At 39.6% G+C, this 15207-nt stretch overlaps 1 protein-coding gene across 7 annotated transcripts in view; it reads left to right on the top strand.

The window, feature by feature from the left end:
• DPF3 (double PHD fingers 3) overlaps positions 1 to 15207 on the top strand; it is a 164028-nt gene that overhangs the window by 90504 nt on the left and 58317 nt on the right. For 4 of the 7 annotated variants that reach the window (XR_004549557.1, XR_004549556.1, XM_005152322.3 and 1 more), the window contains exons 4-6: positions 7668 to 7795; positions 11688 to 11783; positions 12804 to 12842. Coding sequence is in view for 4 of the 7 variants with exons in the window: in XM_005152322.3 (XP_005152379.2) it covers positions 7668 to 7795; positions 11688 to 11783; positions 12804 to 12842 (263 nt within the window). In the remaining 3 variants the exon portion in view is untranslated. The remainder of the gene's footprint in view (positions 1 to 7667; positions 7796 to 11687; positions 11784 to 12803; positions 12843 to 15207) is intronic. The other 3 variants (XR_004549558.1, XM_031051793.2, XM_005152323.3) reach the window with 1 other exon arrangement.

Below are 15207 nucleotides of genomic sequence, written 5' to 3'. Positions count from 1 at the left end.
CCGCAACACAAATGAGTACTAGAATAATGTTATTGATGGAGATATTTCCTTATGATTTGAGCCCTGAGGGTAGTTACCTGATCCAGCATTTAGCCTGATATTGTAATTTGGCAGTCTTTGAGAAGCAGGTACCGTATATTATATGTGACAATGATTTATATCTACACTAAGAAATAAATTTGTAAAGAACTTCCAAGAGACAACTGACAGTAGGGCTGGTATTTTTTTACTGAGAGATTTTATAGAGGCATTTTAGTCTGCCAAAGAAATACAGCTGCTTATAAAGTCCACATTTTGATGGTGGGTTAAACTAAGCAATGTTTAACCTTATGTTTGAGGGCCTCTGCTGTTTTCTGCAGCCTTATTTCTCCCTCCTGTTGTGTTGTAGCCTCTGGGACATATTTTATCTGGGGGCTGATAGCAGCTTTCCATTGGATCCTGGTCTTAAAACTGAAACTTGTATTCTGATTTTTCTGCAGTTGACAGCCAGGCTGAAGAGTGAAGGAGTACAATCCCTCCATGTCATAGCTTCCTCTGTCTTCTTCCATCTCTTCACCTTCTCCCCCTGATCCCCCCCATCCTCACCATGAGACTAGCAGCTTTACAGGAAGAGGTGTTAATGGAGAAATGGGGATGTTCCAGTCTCCCAGTGCTCCTTAGAGCAAACCTCAGTAGTACCTAAAACTTGGAACAAGTGTTTACGGAGATTCATTTTTGAGCTTTACAGGGTACCAAGGCTCCATCCTGCAGAGGAGTTTTCACTTAATGGCAGATTGTCCTGTGAACTATTCTTTCCACATAAAATGGTTTGTTTCTGAGGAAGCAAATGTTCTTTTGTTTACCCTCTTGTCTTGCTTCTAAAACCAGTTTATCATTCTCTTTGACTGAATTCTTGTTCTCATCATGGCCCTGTTTACCTTGGGAATACAATAATATAGATGAGGTTTTGAGTGTGTAATTGGCAGTGGAAAACAAAGAGCTACTGGTGTAGCCTTACAATCTCCAGTACAACCATGGCTTTATTGTGTCTGGCTTGGATTAAAAATAAAGTGAGTTGGATGTTTACTAGTCTCTAGGGGCATTTGTTTGGCTTTATGGACTCATTGTGAGAGTCTGTGTTATCAACAGTCTAATCTCAGGGCAGGCCCAGGGCTGGGCTGGCCAGAGGTCCTATGGACCAGGGTTGGAGAGGAGTGTAGAACTGGCACTGGAAAATTTGCTACAAATGGGTGCTGAATTGAAGTAGTGTTGGGAGAGCAGGCCGGGTTAACAGGGACTGGGGAACATCAGGATTAAAACGTAACAGTAATAACATGAACATTTGCTCCTGGGATAGCAGGAGGTGGTGCAATGAAAGTAAGGTTTCGGAGATCCAGATCTGCAGGAGCAGTGAAGATCCATGCTGCCCTGTGCTGGCAGAGGCATGCTTATGAAAACAAGCTTACAGAGACCTGCCTTTAGTATACCTGGTTCTGGTCACTGCTGTGAATGCATCAATTCTGAGTATGCTAGCAAATCACTGTGTTGGTCATGAATCTAACAGGCAAGTGAGCAAACAAGCTAAGGAGAGTCTGGTTGCACACACACAGCAAAGCTACAAAATCCAGCTATTCACGTAAGGCATTGTCTTGTCTTTCTTTCTTAAGGGATTCCATTCCCCCTGCCCCCACCCTTTGCACTCTAACGCTGTATTTGTGCCTTGGAGATGTGGAGATGAGCGTATGATGGATGGATGGATGCTGCTTGTCTGGATTTTTCACCACCATTTCCCCTGGGGCACTCTGTCTGCTGGCAGAGAGCACCATCCCAAAAGATGGTATCTTTTGCAAACTCGACAGCTAACAGACAGCTTCTCTCTCTGCATATTTCCCCAAAGAAGAGCAGGCTTAATCTGGTTTTTATATGGCATATTTCATTATAATCTTTTTGACTTCCCATGTTCCCAATACACTATCATAAATAAAATGCTGGGGGTGGGAACAGCAGAGATGCTGAGGCTTCACACTCTTGTGACACTGATAGATTCTCATTTTAAACTGTCATGGGATTTAATTGCTTGCTGAGCCACTGCACTGCACTTTCAGACACATCCTGCCACATCCTCTTAATGAGCTTAGTGGCTGCATTCACTCAGCAGTGGTTCTGTTTGCTGTGAATTAGGTGGCTTTTTTAGACCACCTATGCGATTTTAAAGAGGTAGTGGTTATTTAGTTAATATCCTTGGATTTATCAATCTTAAACAGCAGTTCATGGACTCATAATATATAGTTTCCTCTGACACTTTTTATGTTCCAAAAAAACAGAACCAAGAAACAAAAATGCAAGAATCTATGTGCAAAGTCAGTGTTTGTCTAAAAGGGGTTTTGGAAGCCGGATTGCTTTGGTTTGCATAGTAGCTGTCTCTGGCGTGATAGATCATGCTGGAACTCACCCAATAAGTATCTCTGTTCCCAATTAGAACTGGAAATGGAGCTGCTTACGAGTGCACAGAGATGATGGCTTCAGTGGCAGCTGCTACTGTGGAGATGGAAATGATCCATTGTAAAACAAATACATTGCACTGTATAGAAAAAGACATGGTTGTTTTTAATTTATGTTTCAAAGAGACACTGAAAAGTTGCTTAGCCCCCAATGCGTTGTAAACCAAATGTAGCATATTTAAGGACAGGAATTAACAGCTATTTTGGTGAATCAAAACTTGAAAAAGCCCACCATTTTGTAGGATTTGAAAATGTGCTTCTTTTGGAGGCAGCAGTTCAATAGAAACCAGATACAGGAATGATGCTGGCATGGGTGCTTGTTCAGATTCTACCACTGCGCTCTAAGGACCTTGATAAACAGAGAGGTTGCTGCTCTGAGCTGGTAAGCAGAAATAACCATGTTAGTTTAATCACTATGAAAGGGACTCTGCCAAGTTAAGAAACATACATTTTAATTATATGCAGAACATGTTTGAATTGTAATATACACACAATATTTAGCTGTGACACCAATAATACTGTGATTTATAAAAACAGGAAGAATTCTTAAATGACATTTTATTTTTCATTTATGATTTTTGTTGATTTAATACTTCCATTCTGTATGATTTTGACTTTCCTGTATCTCCTACACCCACCAGGTGCTACTACATTTGCAGTACTAATCAAAAGGAATTTCATCTACAAACCTTCTTAAAGTTTTTATACAAAGAATAGGCTTTGAGTTATAGTGCTTTTACTAGTTGTTATTACTTGTAATAAAGATTATCTTCTCTGAAATTACAATGTCTGAAGAAGAGCTTGTGATACAAACTAGGAGTTCAATAGAAAGAATTTAAAACAATCAGTAGGTAGGAAATGTTATTACCTATATTTAAAAAGGATTTGGATGTGTCTCAAGGATTTAAAGACCCATAAATTCTATATGAACATTTGAGAAATTGATTGAAGCAGTAATTAGGTGTAAGCAGTAAAGCACCTGGGAAATTATGATATAAGAGGTTCTGACTACTACCAAGGAAAAGCACATCACTACTTTCTTAAAATTCTTTATATGATCTGTAAAGGACTAATCAATAATAGGGTTAACAATTAACTTTGACTTTCTGAACACCTTTGGTACGTTATAGACATCCAAAGAGAAACCATTGGATAAGAGCTTTTAGAACAGAATATGAAACAAAGAACAAAATGAAACTAAGAACTTTCATTATAGAAAACAGCTAACAGATAGTGCTTGAAGGTTTGGTGTTTGGTCCTGTGCTGTGTAATATAGTAATGACCAAGCCAGAGAGATGGAGTATCTTGTAAACTATAAAGGTTTGCACATAGTACAAAACAATGTAGAGCCATCATGGCCAGAGCAGTCTGCAGGCCTCCTTAGGAGATCAGAATGTGCTTGGTGAATGGGTAGTGGGATGGACATTTTAACTGATCTGTGTGCTTGAATGTATGACTTATGGGAAGTTCTTCTCCCTGTTACAAGGTTTCTAATTCTGCTTAGTATGCAGCTTGGACACTGCCTGAGACTAATATAACAAATATTGTAGTGCATTTATTTAAACATGAGATGTGGTTTCATCTGAAAATATTGTGTGCAGTATTGGTCCATGTTGGGAAGATTATTGAGGAATAAGAGGAAGTTCAGAGAACTGTAACAGGACCAAACCATATGGAAAACTTCCCACAGCAGGGTAATAGAAATGATTGTGGCTGTTTATCCTTGAAAGGAGGGGAATAAAAAGAAATGACAAAAAAGTTTGGTCAGGAACTTCTATTTTACAGAGCTCATAGCAAGAACAAAGGGGCAGGCTAAAGTGAAACACCCCTCCTTTCAAACCATAGTTTAACTAACTGTTGAATGCATTTAGGTAGGAAAATACTGAGTATATCAAAATTCAGAAAGGGCGGGCTATTCTGTGTATTTCCAGAAAAGCTAGGTTTAGGATAACAGGAAGTGCTGCTGCATTAGTCCTTCAGGACTGATTTGTTAGAGATCAGAATGAAATGCAGCATTGGGGTACATGATTTTCTTTGCATTTCTCTCCTGACAGACACTCATACCTTCTTTTGCAGCATCCAATGTGACTGCATAATGTAGCACAACAAATATTAAAGCAAACAGGGACAAGTGTGGGGTCATGGTTTCTCAAGCTGATAGTAGTCCCTCTCTGGCTTTGTTTGAAGCTTCTGATACTGGCTGGTACTTTCATAAGCAGATCAGTGGGTGGAATGGACCCCACATTGCTTCCAAACAGCAGTTCCCAACACCTGGGGGAAGCATGTTCTTCCACCTGAAAACTACATTTCAGGTGGTGAGTTGGCTTCCCAGTTTTCTTCAGGGTACAGGCATAAGAGAAAAACACACTTTTCTAGCTTTTGTGGGAAATTCTGAGGAGTTAAAAAGGAAGGAGGAAATTAGGGACTTAGTAAAATGAATTTAATGATCCCTATTAGTGTTTAACTATTTCTCTAGGTTAACTGAACTATCTTATAGATTTTTTGAAGATTTTTATCTCTGAGGATTCAAAAAGTGGTTTGGAAACTTAATTTCCTTCTTCATTACTGTATCCTTTTTACAGACTAGCCATCTTCCAGGAAGGATGGAATTCATGACAAAGACTGAATTCATTACTAAGAGGTTGTCTTTGGGCCTCTGAAGATTTTTATACTGTAAACTTTATATTCCAGATAAGATAAAGTCTGCCATTTCCCACTTTCAGAGCTCCTTAGGCATGAAAATGGACTCCTAGAAGCTACTAGAGGAGAAGAAAATGGAGTTGAATAGGACTCAGCTTGTTGGGCAGCTGGGAGGCAGCTGTCCTGAGTTTCTTTTTGCCAGATTTCCTGCTCACTAGGTTAAGTTTTTGGTGACTCAATCTCCCCATCAGTGAGATGGGAGCAGAAGTGTTACCTCACACTGCCTTGCCAGTGGGATGTAAATTTAATAATTAAAAAATGCTGTAAGAGCACTGGATGAAAAGCCTCCTGGAGTGTTGCTGGTGGGAATTAGTAGCGCCACACAAAACAAACATGCCTATTAAAGACAGCTGCTGGTTTTGACCTTAAGGCCTACCTTTTCCTCTGACTTAATGTTCAGTATCTCTGGAATAAACGGGGTAGTTTTGCTTTCATATATGTTCTGCTTATCCCTTACTCCTTCCTTACTCATTCCGTTTCCTAATGCATTCGTTTGCTGAGTGTACCGGCATCCAGAGACAGATATAGCTCATCACAATGCAGACATGTTTGTTTCTGATGCCCTTGAGCTTGCTTGAAGCTTCTCTTGATGAATGTAGGATGACCCCTTGAGTTTTGCAGTCCCACAAGGTTCTAAATACAGAGCAAATGCCCTTTTGCACCTCAGCACAGGACTTTGAAACCAAGCCAAGCCCACAGCCAGAGATGATTACAGAGGTTCCTCAGTGACTTTAGATTCGAGTGTTGGGATTTGCACGTAAATCAATTCTAAAATCCCCTCTTTCTATTGAAATGTCTGGATTTAACATCCAGAGGGAGGAATTCATACAGTGAAATTCAGTCTGTGTGATTGTTGATTTTTCTGTCATTTTTACAGCTCAAGTAAGGAAGAAGTTGGGGAAGGTGGCATAATGGGGTGGGTAGGCAGAGCTTAATGCTGAACACAGAAGTCTGATTGAATAGACCTCCTTGTGTGGAGAAAGGGGTTCAATTCACAGTTGACTCCATCCCATTGTGTGGGTTGTCCTGGGAGTTTCCTTTGAAAATCCCAGTGGTCTTGGTTTTCTGCATGGTTTGTACTCAGCCTTTCCCTCCATGAATAGAATAGCTTTTTCTGGAATTCTTGCTGGATTTTCTGTGGTTGTTGGCTGAGCAATGCTCTCTCACTTCAGAAGACTTGAGCAAGCAAGTTATGGAAGCACTGATTAGGGATCCTGAATCATTTGCTGGCTTAGAGTTTTTCATATATACAATAAACATATTCCTGGGACACAATTGGCCTCCGGAAACAGATTATACTTTACTGTCTCAGGTGGAAGTGTTCATTCATTACTTGGATTGCAGGAGTGATTTGGGACTTCATAAACACATGAATTTCTGCCCTGCAGTGTTTACAGCTCATAGTGGGTGATAGAAAGGCAGGGAGCTTCAGGAGCGCAACCTGGTCCTAAAAGATGAGAAGTTGACCAAGCTCTGAAATAAGGACACCAGGTGCTGATTTGTGAGCATCAGTCCTGTACATTACTACTTTATAAATATATTGGCCTAGATGAACGCATTAATCTCAGAAGGGAGGGAGTATTCAAACCTCTGCACTAATGGAGTAGAGGCAAGGATCTATGAAGAAAACAGAATTCTTCCCTAGGTGTATTTTAACATCTTGCTGAAATTAACATGCTGTATTTGTTTGTCCGCTGCACCACCTCATAATGTAGTAGCAGCATTTGGAATGGGAATAGGACTTTTTTCGTTCACTTGTGTGGCAAGTTGTATCAAGCTTCCTCATAAACGTGCACTGTTTTTGGAGTCCCGTGCCAGCCTTTGACTCTTACTGCAGTGACTGGAGGTTGTCCTGTTTTATGAGCTATATTCTGCAGTCATAGCTGTCCTGACTGGTTTCTTTATTGGTATAGACCCATTTAAATGAAACTGAAGATTTTATCTAGTCAATATTACATAAAAATTCAAGACACATCCCTTTGTTTTTTCAGTTTAAGTTCTCAGCACTGGCCCCACACTTTAGCTTTCTGCTTCTCCACATGTGGAATATGCTCTGGTGTAGGAGAATGCTGCTTGAAGCTGTGCTGTATAAGCTATGCCAGATGCTAAATTACATTAAGCTACTTTTCTGCTTCAGGAGATCAGATTTTCATATTTGTTGTTTCAGTATCCTAGAAAGTGCTGGTTTTATTCTTTATTTGAAGCATAGGGAGTTTACATATGAGAAGGAATTTTATTTCCTCTTCATACAATACAGCCAGCCTTTTCTTCCTGTAAGCAAACGCAGTGATTTAAAAGATACCAGGTTTTCAGTAAGGTAGAAATGAATCCTATATGGAGATCCGTAGTGGTTAGAAGAAGATATTGAAGAACCCTCCTTCAAGAAAGAAACAAGCTTGAAGATCTGTCATTCATCTGCTTGTCATCTCTGTCCTGCTTGTTGGTTGTCTGGGCAGACACATACAGTTGGTGTGTTTTGTTTTTCAGAAGTTGATCTGCCCCTGAAGAAGGATGGGTTCACCTCAGAAAGTACAACTCTGGAAGCCTTGCTGCGTGGAGAGGGAATAGAGAAAAAAACAGACACTAAAGAGGAAGACACTATACAAGAAATCCAGGTAAAGGAGATCCCCATGCCCTGACAGCAGGGCTGGATGTCACAATTTGTCTCTAAGCCTAGCAGATTTTTGTCCTGTGGCAGAACAGTGCATCTGTTGATAGTTGTGTCATTCGACTGTCAAAATGTTATCAAACCTTTGTGCTACACTGTGATGCTCAAAATGAACTCGGGATCTCATACACTTCTCCTGTCACAAGAATCTTGGTTGCTTGGCTGTGTTCTGCACAGCTCCTGTGTTAGAATTTGTTTTGCAGCACTATGAGATGATTATATATAAAACTGGCAAGCAGAGATGGGTCCCAATCATAAACTGAATTTTTGTGCCTCATATTTAAAGTGAATTTGGACATGGATTTGAATTTGGACTCACAGCTGCTGACTGTACACAAAAATGTGTCATTGCCTTGTCTTTTTTTATACTGAGAAGCCTTTACAAAGTATACAAAAGAAGTATACAAGCAAAATAAACAATTAAAAACATTCTAATCTTAATTATCTCAATTATTATTAGTGATGCAGGTATGAGAAATATTGCTTCACATGTATTATGGTTTGAAAGTTTTCAGGATTCCATTTAATCCTGAAATACATTTAATTTAACAAAAGTAGAAACACATTTGTGGGTCTGCCGTAGAAGGAATTCAACTAGTATGAAGGGTTCTTATAGAAAAGCATGTCACTTTATAAAGACATCTGAAGTTGTTAGGAAAGGGGGCCTCTCTCACAGCAGCACATCTTTGGTGATGCTAAAACACCATTGTGCTGTGAGTGTAATAGTGATTTTTAGTGAGAGCCTTAGGCAGTATGGCAAACTTGGTAACTCTGGCTGAGATGCAACATGTTGCATCTATACATACAGCTAGTAAAAATCTGAGTGGGCAGCATCATGCAAATGAAACAGAAGAGTGTGGGCATCAAATTTGTATTACTTGGAGTTCAGTTCTATTTGTCTGTTTGCTAAAAATTTCACACAAGTTAGGGCAGAAAAATTAGGTCTGCTATTCCCAGTTACACAGATAAAAGAGCTCCATCAAAGATGAAGCATTCCATGTTTCTGCAGTGGGGAAAAGCTTGTCATGAGGCCCTATCTGTCCTTCCTTATTTATTAGTGTATGCTAGTCTGTTAAGCTCAGAACGCTAAAACTTCGTTTATACCTGCTTCCAAAGTCACAAGAAGTCATGGTACTGCATCCTTAGGAGATCAACAAGTGCTTTTGCATGTCGCTGTGCAATCTGGGCTCCCAAATAATCCTCATCAGCTGTTCAAGGAGAGAGACTTCAGAGATAATGGAAATGGCACAAGTCTGGGCATTGCAGAGCAGGGAGGGGGTGCAAAAATATACAGAAATTTTTCAGCTAAACTGCTGTAGCTGTGACCTGTCACCTGGATGCTAGTTTCACTGGAAAAGGCGTGCAAAAGGCATGCCTTGCCATTGTTTCTTATGCAAACAGAACTTATCTGGATTCAGTCTATACAACAATGATTGCTGAAGCCTTTACTAGTAGCCAGCTTTCAGTATGTACTTTAGCACCTGGCAGCTAGGCTGTACCAGATCAAAATCTTGATCAGTGCCTTTTATCCCTATGACAAATGAGAGAATGCAAATCTCTCTTTTGTTCCTTTGCATGCTTCTCTATGCTGTAACTTGAAAGGGCCCAGCCTCAGTGCAGGGCAGAGTGAGCAGGTGGGATGGTCATAATTGTAATTCCCACCTCAGTCCCAGCCACTTTACCACCCTCTCAAACTCAGAGTATCTGTCAGGAAGAGAAGACTTGGTGCTTAACTGCACTGAAATACATCAGGCTGGGAAACTGTCTTTGAAAGACAGAATATAAAAGAAAAGTTACTTTGCTAGTAAGGGTAAGAGTTCCCCCTGCTAAATAGATGCAGACATTGGGATCTGCTGTACAGCTGGTATTTAACAGGGTTGAGGATTTTGCCCTACAGTAAATTGGTATTGAATGTGTGTCAGAGAAGGCTTAGAACAGTCTTTTGATCGTGGATCAGAAAGGCTATGCCCCTTCTATCAAGGACTAAAGTCATTACCCTGTCAGTGTCACCAAATTCACACTTGGTTACTTATTATCTTTTTCCTAAATGGGTGCTGCAATTTTAAAGAAAGCTGTTTGTAACATTTCTCTTAACTGCTCTTATGTAGTAGTATTGCCATAAACTAGCTCCTTTCTCACATATGATGTGGTTGCAGCCTTCTCTGTTTTTTGGAGATACATTCAAATATGAAGCAATGTGAAAATATAAACTCATATCAGTAAGTTTGCTTATTTTCTTACATACCACTAGTATGTAGCCTTTTCCAAGTGTTTCAGTTTCCTAAGATGAAGTCAATTAATATGTAACTGCATAAATTTTGAAGAAACATTTTAAGTATGCAGAACTGGAACTTGCTTACCTTTTACACCCTCTAGTATTTAGTACTCTAGTATTATGTGAGGTTACATTTCATGATGGTCTCACCTCGTTAATAGCCTCCTGAGATTTAAAAATAGAAGGAGAAAGAACCAGATGAAGGCTTGATCCTCTACCACATTCTAAAAGTCCTTTGTAATTTTTAAAAAGGACACTGTCCAATATTAGTCTTAAATATTTAGCTGATAAAATAAAAATAAACTTGTGTAGTTGGTCTTCCAAATCCAGGCTGTTTTAAAAGTGAAATTTTTGATATATTCTTTCCCACAAATTCAGAATTTGGTGCTTGAGGTATGAAGGAAGGAGAGAAACAACTGTGATTTGCTCCTGTTCTCCCTCTGCTGGCTCTCAATTAGCTGTTAAATAGAAATTACAGGGAAGAAAAAAATACAGAAAGACTGAAAAACCTTCCTATCAGTTTAATGTCACTGATTTGAATCTATATCATGGTTGCATATTGTAACTTAAATATATGATGGCATGGCAAACATAAGTTAGTTATTCCAGATTAGTCCCTTGTGAAATGGCACCACCCCATGAATGGCAGGAGGGACCAGAGCCCATTTCTGTATTTCTAGCAGACACGCTAAGGGTTGAGGGGACTTCAGTGGGAATTCTTTCTACATCATTGTAATGATGATTGGTCTTGCCTTTGTCTGTGCAATGCCCAACTTGTGCATGTTTCCAGGGTGGCCAGCCTGTGTTTGATTCTATAGAGGTTACCTTCCAAAAAATCAATATTAAAGGATTTAAATTCTCTGGCCTGGGAATCTCACAGTTACGTGAGATGATAAATTATTGCTCCTATTAAATGATTGAAGGAACTATTGCTATTTTTTCTATTAACCTCAGTGATACCTGTACTTCCTCAGCATTCTCATGCAGCAAGTTCCCTACTTCCAGTTTATAGAGTTGTATGTGTGGTGTAAACTCCAAAAGATGTTACTTTCTAGATGCACTAAACATGCTGGAATATATGGAGGAATTTTCTCTATTTTTTGCTAAACAGGGAAACTGTGAGGACAACCACTGATTTCTGTCTTCCTCAAGTGCATTGTCATATTAGAGCAAAACAAAGCAATTAAAGGTGCAAGAAACCAAAATAAAAAACATCATGCAAGCAATATCCCAAACATGGCCTGCAGTTATGCATACTAACACTTATGTTGTCTTGGGATATCAGTGCTCAGTGATGTTACTTTTATTTCTTAGGAACTTTTCTTTTTTTTATAGTTGACTGATATCAGTGGTATTTTTTAAATAAGAACTCCTTGGAGAACTTGTGGTGGAAGGGAAAGCAAATTTTCCTTTAGTGGAATGAAGTAGGGGTTCTGGGATCTGATTTGGCATTAAACCATTAATAAACTGTAATTTAATAACCTGTAGTCTCTGTGGTAAAGAGCAGAAGTTGGTTGATTGTGTCATCTTCTTCTAACCATTCCTGTTTATTGTTCAACCACAGAGGGTTTTAGAAAATGATGAAAATGCAGATGAAGTGAATGAGGAAGAGGATTTGGAAGAAGATATTCCAAAACGAAAGAACAGGCCTAGAGGACGGGTAGGTGGAGAATTTACTGGAAAGAAAGGAAGGAAGCAAACATCCGCTTTCTCATGTATATGTCACGCATATTGTATATGTAAAATGTATACCCATGGATACATGATAGTGATAACATTATAAATAATTTTCAGTCGTATGGTCAAAGATTTGAAATACTTTTTTCAGTTTATTTTTGTGACTATTTGGAGAGTAAAAAGTTGGGATAAATTTATTATAGTGTTGTGTTTACAATTGTAACGTAAGTTCTAATATTTATGATGACATCCTGCTATTACAATGCTCTTACTTTAAAACAACATTTACTAATTACAGAAAAACAAAAAATTCAGTTATGACCAAAAATATTCAATATTAATAAAAGTAACATGAACTGTGTTAATACATTTTGCAGCTTTCCCCAAGGTAGCACTTTGTGGCTAACAGTGGCCCTCTTGAGCCCCTGGCAAATCTTCCATTTGCTTAAAATGGGCAGTATTTTATCCTTAGGGGAGTCTGTGTCCCTTCTTTTACTTAAGATGTCTTTTCACAGTTTCAGCAGGGCACCAGTTAAGTAATGAGGCCAACGTTTTAAAACTTGGAATCAACATTTCCAGTTGTGGCCCTGCAAGCTAGGCATCTAAATAAGCGTGAGCACAACTCTCAGAAGTTTCAAGCACTTTCATCTCTCTTTGGCTCCAGTGGATGCTGCTGGGGCACAGGAGCTCTAGAAGTACTTTTTGATGTGTTTGTAGGAGTCAAGCAAGAAGGGCCACATTTTAGGCCAAATGAGCAGGATATAATGGCTTTTGAATAAGAGAGAGACATGAAACCACACTGAATACTTGCAATGTACTTATGCATCAGACCGTCTCTTTTAGTTTCTTCTGTTATTGTGTTTCAGTTTTCTGCTCCTCTTTATTTTGGAGCTTAAGTCCTTTAATATAAGATCAAAGCACTTTAATAATTGGATAAGTATTATTTCACCTTCCTTATTCTCAAAATCACCTGAACCAGTTTCTTTCTTTCTTTCTTTCTTAGCCAAAGACCCCCACCTGGAAAAAAATTTTCCAGAAAAATGTAAGTTTCAGAAAATTTGTATGAACCAGTAACCAAAACTAGGAGTTAGAATCGATACATGCACATAGGCTTGACTGTAGCAACCAACTAATATTCCAGGCTAATAACTCTTTTCTAGTAAGTTGCTGTCACATAAACATGCTGGTCAGGGTGAATGAAAGGGAGTGAAGAGCTAAAAGAGATACACTGCTCAGGAGAAGGGGATTTCCTATATTCATATATCCTAGGCCTACATAAAGTCCTGAAGTTACTGTTATGTGTAAAGTTTTACTCCCCTGATCAGCAAACTGTTTCAGAATAACTCATATTACTTTATCTCTGCTACTGCAGTGAAAGAGGTTGCAGTACATGTCCCATTCATTTTTAAAGCATAGATTTATGTCGTATTTTCTGCCCTAGAACTGGCCCCCTATTAAGTACAGGAGCAGCAGGATCTCTTGCTTTTTTCTGGCAACTAACCCCTGCTCTGCTAGTGCCCTGGCTTCATTCAGTGCAAGAAAAGAGAAGTCTGAAGACTGCCAAATACTTTGAGCAATTTTTGGTTTTATTTGATGGCATCAGTAACCAAAGCAAAATGTGGTATAAATTAGGATTTCAAAATTAGGGCCAGATTCTCTTGCTGTTGAAAACTGGTAAGCCTGAATTGTGTCTGGTCATGAGTGTTTTGTTGCTGTTCAAGCAGCCCTTTTCTAATGTGAGTCTGACCCAGTGTAGGGAATTGAGGCTAAGGATTCGAAATTAGAGGATGTGAAACCTGGGCAGCACTTTTTTTCTGGGAAGGAATCTGTTAGGGTATTTTTAGAGGACAGAAGAGAGGAAGGACATATATATGAAACTAGATCCACCAGAGTGTGGCCTTTGGGGATTCAGAAAAAGAGTGAGAAGGGCTGACAGCATCGATGCAGGATTAAAGTGACGGAATTACTGCTCTGGACTTTCCAAATTGCACATGCCCCTTCCTTTCCCTACAGCATGATTTTATTTTTAATCCTGGACTCTCCATCTGTCCCTCTGGCTACTCTCTCTGGCTGCTTCAGTGCTGCTATGCCTTGGCTTCCAGGCCTCACACGTCAAGTCTTATAGACTCTGCTGCATGCCTTCAGGAGAATGAATGCGGTTGTGGATGACTGAATTCAACAGACCTGAGTGCCAACAGTAAGCATGAGGCACTCAGTTTAGTGCCTCTGGGGCAGCTGCTCAGTTTACTAACCCCTCAAGGCTAGCCCTGAAATTGTGGGAGCATTAGGAAGGACACTGAAGGTCAAAGAGATGGATTTTCTGAAGGAGTTGTGGAATATCTTTGGGGGACAGGGAGAATGTGATAGGAGCTGGGAAGGACAGTTTGCTAGGACATAAGAGAGGAGTGAAGCTGCACCTGTACAGATTGCCTGCTTGTCAGCTGGATATCCCATGGGACAATTTCAAAGGAACTAGAGACATTTAGGAACTCAAGTTCCATTGAAAGTTATTGACTTGAAAAATCTCACCCTGTGTGTTCAGTGTATGAAAAAGTATACTGACATCTGGTCACAATGTGAACGCTGTACCCTTGTGTTTCTGTAGAAAACAGTTTCAAGGGAAACAGCTGGCTGTAAGACTAGCGAAACTCTGAGCAACGGACCTGAAATTACCATCCTCTTCTGAAAGGTGCCTATATAAAAATAGTACCTTCTTACTCAACAGATCCATTCTAAGTGTGTAAAAAGTCAGACCTACTGACCAGTGACAAGAAAGGACTTTACAGGTTTTTTTCACAGCCATGAAAAGCCAGTGCAGCTGGGAGGACAGAGAAATTAGATCCTAATGCAGGTACTAGCAGAAATATTCATGTAGGGCCAATCACTTGTCTCTTTGAGGACTCTCTGACGAGCTGAGGGTTGTATGGGAGCAGCCATGGACTAAAATTCAGATTGCAGCACATTTTGCAGTAGTGATGGAAGAAAGGAACTAGCCTGGGATTGATTTCATAGGCCAGAGGGAGTTTACAGAGCTGGCAGTCAGAAGGAAAATATTGCAGACTAGTAAGATGTTTTTATGTGATATAGTCAGTAAAGTAGCTTTCACCAAATAATTGTTGCTGAAGCCTTTTCCTGGGTGAAACTGCTTTTCAGTCCACCCTTTCAAATCTCACTCTGCACATGTGTGCTGATATGTGCAGAAGTCTTTGCAGAAGCCAGAGCTATACTTGTCATACCTAATAGTGTTTACCCCATCCAGACAGCTGCAAATCCATGTCTTTCCTTCAGGACTGTAAGAGTTAGACCTGAGCAATCCCAGTGAAATAATGTGTGAAGTTTTTGCAAATCCCTGTTTTGACAGATTTTGGCAGGCCAATGTAAAACTGTTCCTTGTTCCTTCTCTTTAG

Source organism: Melopsittacus undulatus, chromosome 4 (assembly GCF_012275295.1).
Source record: "Melopsittacus undulatus isolate bMelUnd1 chromosome 4, bMelUnd1.mat.Z, whole genome shotgun sequence".
NCBI lineage: Eukaryota > Metazoa > Chordata > Aves > Psittaciformes > Psittaculidae > Melopsittacus > Melopsittacus undulatus.
The sequence above is the reverse complement of the archived record's forward strand: the minus strand, read 5'-3'. Positions and strand labels throughout refer to the sequence as shown.